Source organism: Callorhinus ursinus, unplaced genomic scaffold (genome assembly GCF_003265705.2).
Source record: "Callorhinus ursinus isolate GAN/ISIS: 27379988/994484 unplaced genomic scaffold, GSC_fseal_2.0 scaffold50, whole genome shotgun sequence".
NCBI classification, from domain to species: domain Eukaryota; kingdom Metazoa; phylum Chordata; class Mammalia; order Carnivora; family Otariidae; genus Callorhinus; species Callorhinus ursinus.
This window is the reverse complement of record NW_027397112.1, coordinates 5,230,391-5,248,187: the sequence shown is the minus strand read 5'-3', so window position 1 is coordinate 5,248,187 and position 17,797 is coordinate 5,230,391. Positions and strand designations below refer to the sequence as shown.

At 46.3% G+C, this 17,797-nt stretch overlaps 2 protein-coding genes across 17 annotated transcripts in view; both read left to right on the top strand.

Moving 5' to 3' along the window:
- Positions 1 to 4,240: 4,240 nt before the first annotated feature.
- Positions 4,241 to 13,049, top strand: AMZ2 (archaelysin family metallopeptidase 2). 14 transcript variants are annotated; one of them, XM_073883219.1, is made up of 10 exons: positions 4,241 to 4,838; positions 5,414 to 5,513; positions 5,838 to 5,930; positions 6,144 to 6,540; positions 6,689 to 6,971; positions 7,292 to 7,465; positions 7,581 to 7,709; positions 10,359 to 10,522; positions 11,739 to 11,915; positions 12,842 to 13,049. In XM_073883219.1, the coding sequence occupies exons 4-10, from the start codon at positions 6,517 to 6,519 to the stop codon at positions 12,995 to 12,997; spliced, it is 1,107 nt and encodes a 368-aa protein (XP_073739320.1). In that variant the 5' UTR covers positions 4,241 to 4,838; positions 5,414 to 5,513; positions 5,838 to 5,930; positions 6,144 to 6,516; the 3' UTR covers positions 12,998 to 13,049. The 14 variants fall into 14 exon arrangements, with proteins under 14 accessions (XP_073739320.1, XP_073739317.1, XP_073739321.1 ...); XM_073883216.1 differs by having other exon boundaries at positions 4,778 to 4,890; XM_073883220.1 differs by having other exon boundaries at positions 4,786 to 4,826.
- A 2,013-nt stretch (positions 13,050 to 15,062) lies between these two features.
- The window catches only part of ARSG (arylsulfatase G), a 102,235-nt gene continuing 99,500 nt past the window's right edge, over positions 15,063 to 17,797 (top strand). For 2 of the 3 annotated variants that reach the window (XR_003211776.2, XM_025889996.2), the window contains exon 1: positions 15,063 to 15,188. The gene's annotated coding sequence lies outside the window, so the exon portion shown is untranslated. The remainder of the gene's footprint in view (positions 15,189 to 17,797) is intronic. The other variant, XM_025889997.2, reaches the window with a different exon arrangement.

Genomic DNA, 17,797 nt, shown 5'->3' with positions numbered 1-17,797 from the left:
TGACCAACAAAATGAATGGGGGAAAAAGTGCTCAGACCAGGTCACATCTTTAAAAAACTCACAGGGGCACCAGGCTGGTTCCGTCAGAAGAGCATGGGACTCTCGATCTCAGTGTCGTGACTTCAAGCCCCATGTTGGGTGTAGAGATTACTTAAATAAATAAATATTTTTAGGGGCGCCTGGGTGGCTCTGTCGTTAAGTGTCTGCCTTCGGCTCGGGTCATGATCCCAGGGTCCTGGGTTCAAGCCCCACATCAGGCTCTCTGCTCGGCGGGAAGCCTGCTTCTCCCTCTCCCACTCCCCCTGCTTGTGTTCCCTCTCTCGCTGTGTCTCTCTCTCTGTCAAATGAATAAATAAGGGGCGCCTGGGTGGCTCAGTCGGTTAAGCGGCTGCCTTCGGCTCAGGTCATGATCCCAGGGTCCTGGGATCAAGCCCCATGTCCGGCTCCCTGCTCAGCAGAGAGCCTGCTTCTCCCTCTCCCTCTGCCTGCCACTCTGCCTACTTGTGCTCTCTATCTCTCTGTCAAATAAATAAATAAAATCTTTAAAAAAAAATGAATAAATAAAAATCTTTGGAAAAATAAATAAATAGATACATAATTTTTAAAAATGTATATACTTAAGAACCATAGAGTTCTTCAGGACTCTAAGGAGAAAGGGAAGATTCCAAGATCTTCCTAAAGAAACTAAAAATAAAAAAAAAAAGCAGGTAACATACGAAGGATTAGGAATCAAAATCATTGCGCGTCAGGAAGAAATGGAACAAACCCTTCCCAACGCTGAGGCAAGATGATTTTCAACCTAAAATCCCACACCAGTCCAGGGAAACTCTCAGTCAAGCATGAGGGTAGACTAGAAACATTTTTAGATATGCAAGATTTCAAAGTATTTATTTCTATGTATCTTTATTCCAAAAGGATCTAGGGCATGTGCTACTACAACCAAGGGAGTAAGCCAAGAAGGTGGAGGACGCGGAATTTAGGAGAAACGGTCCCACAGAGACAAGTACAGTTGCGGTCCCAGGGCGAGAGCTACACAGCAGGCCCAGAGAGGGTCGGTTCAGATGGGAGCAGGGGATGGACAGCTGCAGAAGGAAGGCTCCCGGAAGCAAACAACTGATGTGCTTAGCCTATGTAGAAGGTATTGACAAGGGTGTAACAGAGATGGGGAAGCATTTTTTTAACAATAAAGAATTAGAGGAGGCCTAAGAAACTTGGTGAATGGATCTTTCATAATTTAAAAAAGAAAATCAATCAAATAACAGAAAGGAAATGATGATTAACTCCAGGTGAAAATAAAGAGTTCTACAAGAAAGCAAGCACAGGGGCCCCATGCAGCTCGGAGTCTGCTTGTCCCTCTCCCTCTGTTTCCCCTCCCCGGCCAAATACATGAATAAAAGATTTTTATTTTTATTTTGTTAAAGATTTATTTATTCATTCGAGACACAGAGATAGAGAGAGAGAGAACATGAGCAGGGGGGAGAAGCAGAGGCAGAGGGAGAAGCAGGCCCCCCGTGGAGCAGGGAGCCCGATGCGGGGCTCGATCCCAGGACCCTGGGACCATGACCGGAGCCGAAGGCAGACGCTTAACCATCTGAGCCACCCAGGCGCCCCTAAATAAAAGATTTTTAAAAGAAAAGGAAGCAAGCACGGTCATAGTACACTGCTTGGCTCTGCAGCAAACAATGAATAATTATCATAATGGAAGCACAGACTACAGAGTCAATCCAAAGTTGTGATATAACTATATCGGCAGAGATTGGGAGGTGAGCAGTGTGAGGATGCGTAAGAGAGGTCAGCCCCCATCTATCAGGGCAACAAAGCAATAGATTGAAACCAATGGATCAAGAAATCTCATTATATGCATCCTGTTCAGAAATACAGACAAAAATACCAAGGGAAACATCTGAGAGCCTCTTGGAAGTTGGCCTATAGGGTGGGGCTGTTACTTTTCATTACAACCCTGTCAGTATGATTTGGCTTTTAAAAATGTACTTGGAATATTTTCATATATTTAGTAATTTTTAAAGAAAATCAGAGAACTAGGAAAATGAACGATAGATTGGTTGCTAATCTAAATGGATCTCTAGTGGAATCTTGGTGAGTAAAATTCAGAGATTGTAGGGAAATGGTTGGGGGAAAGGGTGAAGAGGTACAATTATCACATGAGTTCATACTGGTGTGTTTTACTTGTACTGTGGTTATTTATGAAAGTGTTCTTGGTTTTGGAAAATATATGCTAGAGTATTTAAGAGTAAAGAGACATCATGCCTGCAACTTACTCTCAAATGGCTCAGAGAAAAATTTTATATAAATATACTTTACATATTATATATATGATACATATTCTTTTTATTCTAAAAATAAAGCTTAATGAACATGGGATACTAAATTTTTTTAACAATAAGTATTAAATACTTTGAGACTGTACAGCAATATGGTATCCTTCTAAAACTTGGGGGCAACCACAAAGTCTTTTTTTTTTTTACCCAGAAAGTGAATTTAAATAGTTGAAATGAAAAAAAAAAACAAAAAAAAATTCTTGTTAATGAATACATGAGTTGAATGAAAAGCCAATGAATAACTTTTATGTTCCAGATACCTTGAATCAAAGTCTTTACCTTTAAGTATCTCACAGTTTAGAAAGGGAGACACTGAAGATCTAAGTTACAATTATCGAGATAAGGACAACCATAGCAATATGCACAAGGCAATGAACATTGCAGAAGGAGGGAGTTTTGTGTTGCAGAAGGTGGCGTTAGGGAGCACTTTACAGAAGAGGTGAACACTGAGCTCAACGAGGCTTCTCAGGGCATCAGATGGCCAAAGGATCAAAAGGTAAAATGTCCGAAGTAACTCATTTGATCCCTAAAACTACAGAAGGTCTGTGCTGTTTTTCTCTCTCTTGTACAAACCAGGGAAGAGATGCATAAGGTTAAAAAATAGATGCTGGAACAGGGGTTCCAGGGTTCAAACCCAGACCACCATCTTAGCCCTGTGCTACACTGACTGACTTTTGGGATCTCTGGAGAGAGGCATTCAGTCAAAAGGCACAACGTCCAAGAAAGCCAAGCAGTATCTCAGGCACAGTGGGAGTGATGCATTGATGTTCTCAGTTTAAACTTTGAGACCAGGCATGATATGAATGCATTTTACCGAAGAATGGGTTCAAGTAAGGGTGGAAATGGGCAATGTGGTCAAAGAAGGAATTTGGACATTTCAAGATCCAGGGGGCGTAAACAAACGTGAGACCGAGGTGATCACTGGAGTTGAAAAGATGAAACATTTATTAAGTTAGGGTCCTCTAAGGAGAGACAACAAGGGGTTAAGGGTGGAGAACGTAACTATCAGACAGGGCTGAAGTCCTCAAGAAAACCTGTGCATCCTTCCTGGAGAAAGAGAAGGACAATTAGGAGGAAGAAAAAGCAGAGTATGGTTTAAAATGGCCTGAACTTCAAAAGAATAGAGGTTGCTTTGTCCTAGTAGGACAATGGCTTGGAAATGAAAACTGGGGCTCAGGAGTATTTTTGAGTGAAGGTTGGGAAGGAAGAAGTGATGTTCAGGGAAGAAAGTTGAGTGTCCCTTAAGGTGAGGTCTTGGGAAGAGAACTTGTGGGAAAAGGTGGAGGTGCGAAGAAACAGGCTTATAATGGACTAGGGTTTTTCCGGGGTTCTTTTGTAGGAAGATGCTGAGTCAAAGGGAGTGGAGAGCGTGGAGTGAACCCGGGTAAGACTGAACTGAGCTGGAAAGGAAGGAGGGTATGAGGGGTGGGTGGGCTTGTTTAGCGGCCTGCTGGAGGCCCATACCCTTGAAGGGAGAGGGAATGGCGATTGATTAGGTTGGGATTTGTCCTTGGCAGTACGAGGGGGCTTTAGCCAGCCTGACCACATACTATGTCCTAACATCTGCTGGGCGCCGGGATGCATGAAGCGGCTATAGAGGGGTGGGCCAGGGGATCCTCTGCTTTCATAAACAACCTCCCAGTGCTGAAGGGGCTTTAGGGATCAGAGCTGGCTCCTTTCCTCTTCCCCAGGAGAACCATGAGGCCCAGAGAGGTTAACTTAGCCAAGGCCACACAGCTGATTCAGTGCTAACGCTCGCCCGCCCCCTTCCTACTTCCCTCCGGCACACGCATTCGGCCTTTTCAGCACCAGCGTGGCTCCGAGGGACGCATCCCTGGGTGGAGAGAAACCCTGCGGGCGTCGCCCGGCCCGGCCCCCGCCTCCGCGCCGACCCCTCCGCGCGCTCCACCTGCGCCTCGCGGTTGCGGTCGCACTCAACGCCGCTGCGGGCGCTGCCGCCGAAGAAGGGAAAGTCCAGCGGGGGACGGCTCCCGGGCGCGCGCCCAGGCCCTACGTCAACCTGCGGCTACGGCTGACTTATTTTGGACCCGGCTGGTTACATTAGTCTCGCCGAGGGCGCTCCTCAAACCCGCGACCCCCTGAGCACCTTCGCAAACGGGCAAACCCGCGAGGCCCACCCCGCCCCAGCTGCCCCGGGACCCAGCGCGGCCCCGGGGCGGCCCTGGAGGGACCAATGGCTGCGCCCCCGCGGAGACCAGGGGGCAGAGGGGGACCGTGGGGACTGACTTCGACGCCTCGCGACCTCGCCACCCCGCCCCCCAGCTTGCGGACACCATGACCGTGACTGCCACCCCAACTAGAGCTCAGAGCCTGCCAGACAGCCGCGCGCTACGGGGCGGGGCGTGCGGCTCGGGGGCCGTGGCACGTGCGGGGCGGGGCGGAGCGTGCGGCTCGGGGGCGTGGCACGTGCGGGGCGGGGCGTGCGGCTCGGGGGCGTGGCACGTGCGGGCGGTGCGCGGCGGAGCGGTGCGTGGCGCGGTGCGTGGCGCGGTGGGGCGTGGCGTTGCGCCGGCGGCCCGTAGGGGGAGACGTGCGGGCGCGCGGGGGCCGCGGCTGGAGGCGGGCGGTGTCCAGGCCTGGCGGGGTGAGGGCAGTGCGGTGGATCCGTCAGGTCCGGGCCGTGGCCTCCCGGGTTGGGGGATTGGTGGTGGAGGTTGGTCGCGGTCGGTGGGGGAGGGGTGAGGATGTGGGCGGGGCCGCTGCGGCGGAAGCCGGGGAGGACAGCGGGGGCGGGGGCGTCTCCAGGGAGCAAGGCCCTTTGAGGAGGCTTCCTCCGGGCGGAAAGACGAAGCGAGACTCCGCGGGGGATTCCCCCACTCCACCCCAGCCAGGGACCGGGTCGCGGTTGCACGGGCCCCAGCCCAAGGTGGGGGTTTCTATAGCAACCAGCGGGGGTGGCCAACTTGTCCAGGTTTGCCCAGGATGTGCTGGTTTGGGCACCGCAGGCCTGCAACCCACAGAAGTGATCCTCTTCTGCCTCCCGCGGTTCCACCCAGAGTGGACCTGGGAGGCTGGCGGAAGGCCGACCTTTCACACTGCCTTTTTAATATTAGGGTGAAGGCGCCCCGCACAGCACTTTCCCGACCAGGCCCAGGCCCAGGCATGCCGGTCCTTGTAAGGCAAAAACTTCGATGGGAGCCTACCTCCCTAAAGGTAGGTAGCATACAGGAGGGCACATTTTGCTTTGATATTTTGTCCTGTAGGAGAAGTGAACTGTCAGCCCAGGTGGGGAGCAGCGAGGACGATCTTATGCACATACCAGAGCTTTAACAATAGTGACCGCCGTTTGGGAATTTCGTCCTGGCTCTGGAACCCCAGGATTCTGATGTCCAAACAGAACAGACGTTAGCTTCAATTTTCCCATCAATTTGTCAGTCATTAAACTGGGAAAAAACCTAGAGAATTAGGAAAGATGATAGGTTCCAGAGAGTGAAGTCCTTTTTTTTTTTTTTTTTTTTTTTCCTTTTCTAACTCCAGAAGCCTTGTGGCGGAACAGCTATTTGACCCATTTAGAAGAAAGAATGACATCCCTACAGAGGAACATGATGTGAATGGAAGAGACCTGTCATTGTGAGTCTGGCTTTTGATTAGTCACCTGATGTCCTCCCCAGGGTGACATGACTTTGAGGCAGTAAACTTCAGTGTATGAGGTCTATTGCCAGCCTGCAGTTAAATTACAGAAATGGCAGGACTTACCTCAGTTCTCTTTTTGTGTGGTCTGGAACATCTTTGAGTCACCTTGGAAAAGATGAGTATTTTTCTTTTTTTTTTTTTTTTTTAAAGATTTTTTATTTATTTATTTGAGAGAGAGAGAATGAGAGCACGAGAGGGAAGAGGGTCAGAGGGAGAAGCAGTCTCCCCGCTGAGCAGGGAGCCCGATGTGGGACTCGATCCCGGGACTCCAGGATCATGACCTGAGCTGAAGGCAGTCGCCTAACCAGCTGAGCCACCCAGGCGCCCAAGATGAGTATTTTTCATGTGGCCCTAATGAGTCAGTTCATAATATTGTTACCCCAAGGACAGAAGGAAACAGGAAATCAGGTCATTCACTTATGGTTTTTTAAAACGGGAGCAGGTTCCATAAGAGAAGGAGGAATGAACTTCATGATTTTTCTTTTCACTTTTTCAGTTACCCTCCCCAAGAAATTGATTGGAAATGGGGAAGAAAAACAGTTGTTTGGTACGAATAATAGTAACAACAAACAACAAAAGAGCAATCAGTTTTTCCATTCTAGGGAGAAATTAGAGATGTATGTGGAAGATAGGCAGATTAAAGTCACTGGAGTGGATATGCATTGTATATTTGATTACTTGTGTTTTCCTGGTAGATGCAAACAGTACAGCACTCTGAACAGACTCTAAAAACAGCTCTCATCTCAAAGAACCCAACGCTTGTGTCACTGTATGAGCAGTTAGATGCTGGCGAACGGCGTTTGCTGAACAAAGCCTTCAAGCCAGACAGTGATCTGTTTGGACCCATTACCTTGCATTCGGAATCAGACTGGATCATCTCCCATCCCGAGCCTCCCCAGGACTTCGAACAGTTTTTCAGTGATCCTTCTAGAAAGGCACCGTCTCCAGAGAAGCGCAGTATTTATATACAATGCATTGGTATACATTGGTAACATGCTGGATTTGGGTTGGTTTGCATGGGGCTGTTGCCAGGGATAGCCCACTTGTTCTTATTCAAGTAGGCAGTTTTATGATCATTTTTTGACATTCATTACAGTGGTGGAAGTTTTGTACCCAAATCACCTTAAAGGGGGACATTTTGTTTCTTTGTAATTCATGTTCACGTCAATGAGTGATAAAGGTTTATTAAAAATCTGGAGTTAGTTTGCTTCTAATATAAAATTTCTAATTATAGAATGAGATAAAGACTGAATGTTTAATCATCTTAAAGTCTGTCTTATATTTTTTCTATCTTCTAGGATCTCTAGGAAACACCAGAATTATCAGTGAAGAATATATTAAGTGGCTCAAGGGCTACTGTGAAGCATTTTTCTATGGCTTGACGGTGAAACTCCTAGAACCGGTTCCTGTCTCTGTAACGAGGTGTTCCTTTAGAATCAATGATAACACACAAAACCTACAAATTCATGCAGGTGAATTAAACAACTTTACAATTTAAAATTGAGTAAAGGAGATATTAGATAGATACATGTATGGATATATATATATATGTATATCTCACATGTACGTTTTTTTTTTTTCAAGTAGGGCACATCCTGAGGTTCCTAAAAAAGAAGAAACCTAGAGATGCCTTCTGTATTGTGGGAATAACAATGATTGATCTTTACCCACGAGACTCCTGGAATTTTGTCTTTGGACAGGCCTCTTTGACAGATGGTATTCCTTTTTGACACTTAGTAGAAATTTCCTCAACTTGAGAATATTTGAAACTTGATAAAGGGAAGAAATCCCAGCCAATTATCATTTTGATACTTATGACTATAATATTTCTGGTGCATCGTGCTGTGCTCAGGAAGTAGTATGCTGTGGATGGATTCTGATGATCCATCTGTTGAGCCCTTCACTACCTACATGATTTTGAGGCCAATGATAACTATTTCAGAGAGTCCTTTTGAGATAGTTTACCTAACAGTGCTGATACATAAAAAGTGTGTATATATGCCCGGCATCTATATAGACATTCAGCACAACAGATGGTAAATGTCAGTAATTCAGGGGCAAGGTGAATTAAAAACGTTAGGGGTGTTTGTACTATCATTAAGGTAAGTGAAAATCTTGCTAATTGTTTTTCAATTCTTTTCATAGTTCTCTTATCCAGATAGAGTAACCATAGGCTGATTTACAAGTGTGTAAGCTTCTTATCCTGTTTCTCATGACATTTTATTTTACTTTTATAAAAAGTCACCTTCAGTTTTCAATTTGAGATATAGTAAAACTTGACCCATTAGGAATTCTGCGTGGTAATAGGGTAGGAAAGGATCTGGAAGCAAATCCTATTTTTGCCCTTTTTTTTTTCTTTTTCTTTTTGCCTTCTCTCCACTTTCCCCCCCACCCCTCCATTTTTGCTGTAATTTCTCTACCCTTGTCCCCTAGGATCTGACAGGTTTGAAAGGGAAAGTCCAATGCACTAAGGGGAGTGGTCGTCCATTAGCGCTCCGGGGGTAAGGAGTAGGTATCCGGGACAGCGCCTTTGGGGTACTGGTTCGTGGACTGTCCAGGCGTAACATTAGCCTCAGGGTTTGTTGGGGGTGGGCCCTTTCTTTAACAAATGTTTCTTTCTATTAGACATTTCTCTTTCTGAGACATTCATTCGAGGTGGGAGCCCAGGGCACCGTAGAGCCTCCTCTTCCCTCTGCTCCTTCTTTGGTGACTTCTCCGTTTACATTCCTAGAGCACCCCAACCCCCATCAACACACTCTATTGGACACTCTGGCCACAGCTATCTTTCTGATTTTTATAAGAGCTATCTTTCTATCAGAAATAAGCTTTTTTATTTATTAGGGGGAGAGCACAAGCTGTGGGGGGGCAGTGGCAGAGGGAGAAGGAGAAGCAGACATCCCCGCTGAGCAGGGAGCCCCACATGGGGACTGGGAGGGCTCAGGGGGCTCGATCCTAGGACCCCGCGATCATGACCTGAGTCCAAGGCAGACGCTTAACCGACTGTGCCACCCAGGCGCCCCATCAGAAATAAACTTTTATGAACTAAATTTTTATCTTCCCTTTTATAATTAATCTGACATCGGTGGAAACATTAAAAAAAAGTTAAAACAATTTATCTAGACATTGCTAGCTAATTTATCTTACGCACGTTTGAGGAGGTCAGGAGACATTCTCCTAAAATGTTCCTACTTTAACCCCCCCCATTTTAGTAAGTTTCTTAAATATTAAATGGTCTAAAGAAGGTGTAAGCTAGCAGCATTGATCTGCCATGCAGTGAGATAGTATCTTACTATAAGTGACTGTACTTTCCCAAGTTTACAAAGATGGGGATTTTAAAATGGAGAAATATATAATTACTAAAAATAATCTTCCATCCATAAGGTTATTAGAAAGAAAAAATGTTCTTGCTAACGGTATTGTAGTGAAATTATGCCCACACTTGGTTGGCCAGAGGATAGAGGAGGTCAGCTGTGACATGAAATTTTGTTTTTCCTTAACTTTCTCTCAGAATGCGCTCTCTCTCTAAGTATCAAATATAAGGTGACACTTTGAAGGGTGGGGTGAGGAGCAGTCTCTTGGGATCAAGTTGGATTGGACAGACTTATTATGAAGTCATTTCTTTAACAAAAAAAAAAGCCTTATTATTTTCAGATAACAGCGGAAATAGGCATAAATAAAAATGACAACGTAAGTCACATTATAAAGCCATGCCCTTTAGAATGTATTGTGTAGCAAACCCTGTTCTCATGTGTGCACGGTTGGTTGAGAGAAGCTTCGGTGTAACAGGAAGTCAGTTACAAGGGTATTTATTCTGGTCACCCCACAGCAGCCACATAGAGTTGTGCTCTTGAGTGAGAAGGGGGAGGAGGGTAGAGGTTCTGTGGGAAGGCATGGTGTCCAACATGGTCTCCACGCATCAGGGCAGTGAAAGAACCCTCACTGCGCTGTAGGACCTAGAGATCTGTTTATTGTGTTCTTAAAGAGTAAAGTCATGGATGTGTGGTATGTGTGTCACCATTTTTCCTCACTCCTCTTGGAGTCCTTGATTTGGGTTACTCTTTGAGAAAAAAGACTAATTTTGTGTGTGGGGGGGGGAATTCTAGAGCTTTCTATTTCTCAAGAATTTGATCTCAAGACCCTTGAGTCTTACAGGGCAGCGCAGTGTGGATAGCAGAAGAAGATTTTGGTGGGGAAATCTGGAGCAAAAAGCCCTTCTTTGTCTTGGCAAACCTTAAGCATATTAGACCGCGAACACAGTAGCACAGATTTGCACCCAATGACTAGACGCGCGAACAGCCTCTCTTTTTTGGTTTTTCATTCAGGAATCTTATTCCCATTCTGATGTTGCTTGTCCTCCTTTTCTAGGTGTGGGGATATTCAGCTTTGCCAGATATGGTAGTGATTTTTACAGTTCACGCTATGAAGGCAAAGTGAACAAGCTGCAGAAAGTATCTTCAAGCGACTATTCCGTTTTTGATAACTATTATATTCCTGAAGTGACCAGTGTTTTGCTGCTTCGTTCCTGTAAGGTGAGTCATTTTAAAAAAAAGAAAAAGAAACAAATCTAACAGGAATGTTTTTTAAAGAGCTCTTAATTCCCTGAATTGTATATCAACAGTCCTTAAGGTCGTATTATAAATGAGTTTATATCACTCGTATACTTTCGGTGGATATTGTTTGACTGAAGTTATCAACAGAAACAGAATTAGAATGGATACCTTAATACTGAAATTTACAGTATCAGTGCTGGTTTTTTGTCCTCTTAGTGACACGCAACTGTCACTGTACCCACATCCTCGCCACTAGTTTAATTCCAGAATTCTGCTATGAGTAAGGTAAGTGACTCGTTGAAGCTGTTGTGGTCATCACGTAAAGTGGCTCTTGGAGGCCTCTGCTCTCAGGCGTCTTGAGGACAGCTTCCTCTTGGCCCAAAGCTGCCTTCTCCTGCGGTTAGTTCTGCTCACAGTTCCTGATACCTCCCCAACCCCTGCTCTTTGGAAAGCCCATCTCCTGATTTCCAGTCTATTACCGTCATGTCCTCCACCCCCCCCACCGGTCTTCGTAGCCAGAGACAGAGGCTTTACCTGCAGCTGGGAAGTTCTGTTTTCCTAAGTACTCCTCCTCAGGGTTTGAGAGCTATGGTGTTTTCAGAGTGTGTCCCCCACATCAGCATCACCTGGCGTGCCCGGTAACATGCAGACTGAGCCCCCATTCTCCCAAACCTGCTGACTTGGCATCTGTGGGGGAATAGCCGGAATCTGAAGCCTAACAGGCGTCCCATCCTCTGGTCTACAGCAACAACTGTCCGCGGGCTGATTTGGCCACCTGGGGACTTCCGGCAATGTCGAGAGACACTTCCGGTTGTTGCAGTTGGGCTGGGGGTGTTCCTGGTACTAGTGGGTAGAGGCTGGGGATGGTGCTAAGCATCCTACAGTGCACAGGACAGCTGTGTCCTCCCCCCACCTCCACCGTGGTGACGCAGAGAGTGGTCCCACCCAACATGTCACATGTCACATGTATCAAGGCTGCGAAACCCTGCTCCGGGGGAAGTAAGTATAGGAAGGAAAGCAGTAAGACAATTAGGGAAATGGGGGATTAAGTCTTTGGGCAGGTTGAAGTTTTTGGTGAGGACGGGAAGGGAGTTGATTCCTATAAATTTGTTTCTTGGAAAAGCAAGAAAAAGAAGGCAGGTCTAACTCTTTGACGATGGTGGCGCTATATAGCCTTGCTCTGAATGTCTTGCAGACTTTGACCCATGAGATCGGACACATATTTGGACTTCGACACTGCCAGTGGCTTGCATGCCTCATGCAGGGCTCCAACCACTTGGAAGAGGCTGACCGGCGCCCCCTCAACCTTTGCCCTATCTGTTTACGCAAGCTGCGGTGCGCTGTTGGCTTCAACATAATAGAGAGATACCAAGTAAACGAGGGGAAGAAAAAGAAGGGGGGAAGTGGTTATATAAGTAGCAAACTGCCATTTTCTATTAGGCCCTTCTCGGGAGCTATAATTTATCAGAGGAAATTAGTGCAGAGATAAGCAGGAAGCTGTGGTTTAAAAAAAAAAGAAAAACACGCGAAGAAATCTCTTAAAAACTGCCTTGCCTCTGAGTGCCTTACCCTTGCAGTTCAGTGAGAGACGGTGGAGGAGGTATCTATCTGTGGTCCCCCTTCGCTCGACTTGGGAGAACAGGCTGAATGTTGATGTGTGTGGCAGAGTTCATTATTTTTTAAAACCACAAGTATATGTGGAGATGCTTTATCTTTCCAAATATGGGACAGGGGTATGCTGTTCACGCAGAGGAAAGGATGAGTTTCTTTAAGGAGGAAGAGGGAAAGCATGTAATCTTGGTACGTGTGTGCATGTGCACGCATGCCCACAGACATGTCCATAGTCATCACCTACCACCTCGTGGGTGTGACTGCTCACGCAGGGATGTTTACATGCGTGTGTCTGCCTACACCTGTGTGCACACTTACATGACCCATTTCCACGTCAGCTCGAAAGCACTTGCCCAGTGCCCTGTGGAACCTTCGGCACATTGAGAAAAGCATAATCCTCCCATCCAGAAAAACCTGTGAGGATTCTTGCGTTTCTCTTTCATCTTTCCTCCTGTACACACTTCTGACCATCATTTGTAATCGTAGGTTGTGTATTTTTGGTAACTGCTCCTTCACCCAGTATGTGGTGTTCCATATTCACAAACATCTTTATCAGACGGAACATCTTCCCGGGGTAACAGAAGTCACTGATTGAGATAACGTGATTTCGAAGCCAACGTGTCTCTCCTGCCTCAAACTGTTTTGCCCTGATTTGTTAACACGTGAATCTGGATTTTGTTTTTCAAGGCACTGGTGAAGTGGATTGATGATGAGTCTGCTGACATCCCTGGAGTCAGCACGGGACACAGTCGGGAAGACAATGTGAATTTACCAAAACCTGTGGAAGCCTTTAAGGAATGGAAAGAGTGGATAATAAGATGCCTTGCTGTTGTCCAAAAATAAGGACCTTCACGTAGGAGTAATTACAATAAACACCTTGCATATTACGCTTTCACTTGGATGCAGTACTTCATTAGAACAGACCGTTTACTGATTCTGCCCTGTGTCAAGTAACAGAATGGAACCTTCTTTAAAGCACCTGAACTTTGAAATGAGGCTTATCTGGAATGCTAAAAACTATAAACCCTCTCTGTTCTGTCTTAGTAGCCTGGTCCGTGGTAGCGAGAACATCATTTCCATTCTTGAAATATGTTTATGTCTCACAAGAGAGCTAGGACTAGCAGATAAGTAAATACAAAAATCGCTGTATGTGTCCCAAGAAAGGATTTCCAAGGAACATAATTTCCAGGGGCTGATTTTTGGTTCATTTCTTGGAAGAGGTGGTCCGCCTGCTCTAGATCCCTCATTTGTGGACTCTCCTTCCCAGGGGGGCTGCCTGGTCTCCCTTTTATTTGCTGGTTGTCCTCTCGAACCTGAAAGAAGCAATAGTTCACATGGGGTTTCGGCAGCTTATAAAATGTGAGCTCTCAAGAATATTTACAAGTGAAACTCAGGGCACTTGCACAACGGACATAGTATTTGTGAAGGGTCTTGCTCATGATTTGTTACAGTGGGCCTTATGTTTGTGAGTGTTCCACTTTGCCTGCAGGCTTGGAGCAGGTGTTAGGTTTATTCCTACAATAGTATCATTCTCACTTTGCATTGTGAAGTGTTTACTTGACGGGGAGAGTGTGACGGGGTGTCCCGTTGGTGGGTCAGGAATGCCCGTTGTTGGCCTGTAAGGCTGTGAACATCAGCTGGATTTCCTCCGTGGGGAACAGGTTGAAAACCGCAGACTTTTCGAGCGAGATCAGTGTATCTCAGAAATCTAGGAATTAGGTCAGATCATTTGATTGAATGCTGGTGAGCAGATTGCATTTTCCCACATTCCCATCTTCACCTGGAGGGTGAAACTTAGGTATTTTTAAATTTTGAAGCTTGGAACCTAAATTCCCTGTTATTTATGCAGTGTGATTTAAAGCACATATTCTAACCAATTCCATGCTTTCCCGTACTACATTCACTTTCTTACTCGATGAGACCTCTTAAGGTCATTTAGAAAAATGATTGTTCACACTCATTGGAGGGCGAACACTTGGTTGTTATGAGAAGAGAATCCAAGGGAGCATGGACTTCTACGGATTCTGTTACAAGTTTTATTTTCTTGTACTATTATTGTCCACTGTGTTCAGGTTTGTTCTGTTTTCCCACGAGGTAAGCACAAGTTTAGGCCTATAGGTCAGCATGAGTTACAAACCTACACATTGAGATTTGGCTAGGTGTGTAAATTAGGGGGTGTGGTTATCTGGACAAGACATAAAGTCCATTTGTACCTACTCTGCACAGAGAGACGAGGAAAAAAGTCTATTTAAAGAAATCATTCAGCCCTGTTAAAAGTTGGACAAATGTTTTACGTGATAGGCATTTATTCAGCAATCATCAATTAAGTGTGTATAATGCATTGTATTTACTTTTGGGCAATTTCTTAGGGTTAAATTTAAGAATATCTGTTTACTGCAACGAAATTTTATGTACTATAGGTAAATCTTGTTTTGAGAAATGATTTTGTCAGTAACAGATCCACGCAGAGCTTGCTTTGCAAATGCTGAACAAGGTAAGAGTGAAGAGAATTAGTTTTCCACGGTCTTAACACCGTTCTAGAAATAAGCGAATGTGAAAATCTGTTGGCGCTGGCGCCTGCGGAATTAGTCGTCTGTCTCCGGTCCAGAGAAGGACGAAGCGTCAACGTTTTCGTCCGCAAAGCCCTATAACGGCGACGGCCGACGGCCGGACAGAAGACCGTGGCCTCGCCGGCCTCGCCTTCTGAAGCCCGGAGGCACCCCCTCCCCGCCCCCCGGCTCGAGCGCGTGTCCGTTCCGCACCCCGCGCGGCCGAGGGTCGGGGTGCTGCGCTGGGGGTGCCCAGCGCCGTCCCCCGCGTCCCCCGCGGCGCCGTCCACCCCTCCACCCGGCTCCACGGCGGCGCTGTCCACGCCCCCGCGGCGCCCCGCCCCGCCGCGAGCCCGCGCGGCGCGTCCCCGGCCCGCACCCCCGGCCGCGCCCGCGCGCCCCCGGCCCGCAGCGCAGCTTCCGGAGCGAGGGGGCGCAGGAGCCGCGGGGAGCCTGGCAAGATCGGCGCGGCTGGCAGCGGAGCAGTGAGTGCGAGCGAGCGGGCTCGGGGGCGCGTGTGCGCGGCGCTGGCTTCCGGAGGCCGCGGTGAGCCCCTTCCGCGGCTCTGGTCCCTAAACGAGAGCAGCACCGTTCCCTACGAAGAGAGCACGGGCCGCAGATGTCACCTTAACGTTTTTGGGAGCCACGTGAGCTCGTGCAGCAAGGGGCACGTGAGATTAGGTTTAGTCACACATGTTAATTTAGTCCAGTACATCCAAAATATTACCATTTCAACCTGTGGTCGAAATAAAAATGGAGAGAGCTTACTTTCACCTCTCATTCTAAGTGTTCGAACTCCAGTGTGCACTCGACACTGAGAGCACCTCTCCGCTCTGAGGGCCGCATGGCGAGTGCTCAACGGCCCCGCGTGGCTCAAGGGGCTGGACCGCGCAGCTCTAGCTTAGTACCGATTCCTGCTGCTCACGGCAAGATGCACCTCTGAAGTTGAATTAATAGGAATTCCTAGGAAAGGCTTTTTAGAGGAAAAGGTTTTGCGTGTCTTCGGGCAGTACAGTGAGAGTTGGCATTCAAGCCGAGAGGATGTGAACACTCTACGGAGTCCGTATTGATGGATTGGCTTTTAGATCTTGCTGTTATTTCCCGCGGCACTGTATTTTTTGTTTTGTTTTGTTTTGTTTTGTTTTTTTACCGTCTCCAGTTGCCAAAGGCCTGGTCTGTCCTCTTAACGCGTTTTCATTTTTGGAATGCAGAATTGTAGAGTGTTAATAATGTGGATCTTGCTCAGTTCATTTCACATGTGAAGACACAGGCCTGCAGTAGCGAAGTAAACTTGTTCTCAGTAGCACCAATGGCAAAGATGGACCGGGTCCAAGTCTCCCTAATTACGAATTCTGCTTTGTTTTCCCTCTGCTGCATGACCTCATAAGTAAAATACCACGAGCCAGAAACCTAACCGGTTTTTTTTTTCTCTCCCAGATTGTTTATAGAAGAGTTACAAGATTAAACTTTCTTTCAACCTCTTTTCTATTCAAGTGGGGACATTTGGTGTTGCTCAAAGTCAGAGAAATCAGTCCATGTACTCTGCCTTAGCACCAAAAAAGACATTCAATATCCAGAAAAGCACTCGCTACCCATGGAGGCATTAAAAAAAAAAAAAAAAAAAAAAAGCATCATTAAAAAAAAGACTACTAGAAAATAGGTTAAGTTAAAACAAAATCTGCTCCAGCAATATGTTAAAACTGAGCCCTCCATCTGCACACCTACCCTTGGGATAATTTCTTCCGTTTGTTTAGTCTCGGATGGATCTATGTTTTCATCCTTAACAGCTGATTGGCTCATACAGCACTCTTGCCGGACACTTAGAGACCCATCCTCAGCTGTTGGGACAGTAGGCTTGGATCACAGTGCTTTCAAGTGTCTTGGGGCCACCCAGCTGCTTTCTAGCAGCACCAGACTGTCTTGAGCTGTAATTGTAAATCAGTACCATGTTCTTTCCTCTTGAAAAAGCCAATGAGAAATGAACTCATTCATTCATTCAACAATATTTTTGGAGCACCACCTACTCTGTGCGGGGCCCTGCTCAAAGCCTTGGGAAGTAGCAGTAAACAAACAAACAAAAACCCATTATCTTGAGGTGCAAATGGAGGAGACCTGGTTAATGAATGAAAACAAATACTTATGTATAACTTTTTTTTTTTTTTTCCAGAGTAAAGGGTAGAAACAAGGACTGTTTTGGATAGGATAGTCAGGAATGCCTCCTCAGGAACATTTGGAGGAGACCAAATTGCAGGGTCACATCATGCACACGTCAAAGGGAAGGGTGGACTAGGGAAAAATGCTAAGGCATGAGGCTAATGTTTTCAAGGAACAAGAAGTCCAGTGCAGTTAGAGTATCAGGGAGCAAGGAAGAAAGAGCAGGAAGTTCACGAAGAACCCATTGTTAGGGATTTTAGGTTTTAAATGTGGTCATGACTGATTTGTGCCTTCAAGGGATTATCGTAAGGCTTCTGTATGGAAAATTAAAGCAGGAAAATCAAAGCAATAGCGGAATTGGGCAAACCAGCTAGAAGATGATTGCAATAATCCAGCTAAGACGATACTGGCTTGGATCAGGGGTACTGGTGGAATTGGCAAAAGCAGGTTCTGGGTATATTTAGAAAGTAAAGTCAACAGGATTTGTGGAGGAGCAGGTTTGGGGAGGAGGGTCAAGAGTTCTGAGGACATGTGAAATTGGAAATGCCTAGTTGGCACCAGGTGCTGTCACACGGGCCTGTGTGAGTCTGGAGCTCAGCTGCACAGTCGGATCCTAGAACAGGAACTGTCAGTGTAGAGAAGGTGCTTACAGTTTTGCCTGAATTCTAGGGGAGTAGGTTGCTAGGACAGTTGGCGTGCTTTTCTTGAGTTGCTGGAAAGGTATCTAAATAATATAAATCCATCGCCACAATGTGTATTTTCTCTCCATAGTATTTGTTGAGCTCTATTTAAAACGCGTTTATAGATAAAATGTTCTGGAATATCACGTTTGCTGTCCAGTTTTCCCTCTAGGAAATGCATGGTCACTGAAGTAATTTTGACTTGGATGTGAGAGTTTTTCTTCCTTGAAAAGCAGAGTTGTGCCTTCCTTAAACTTGGC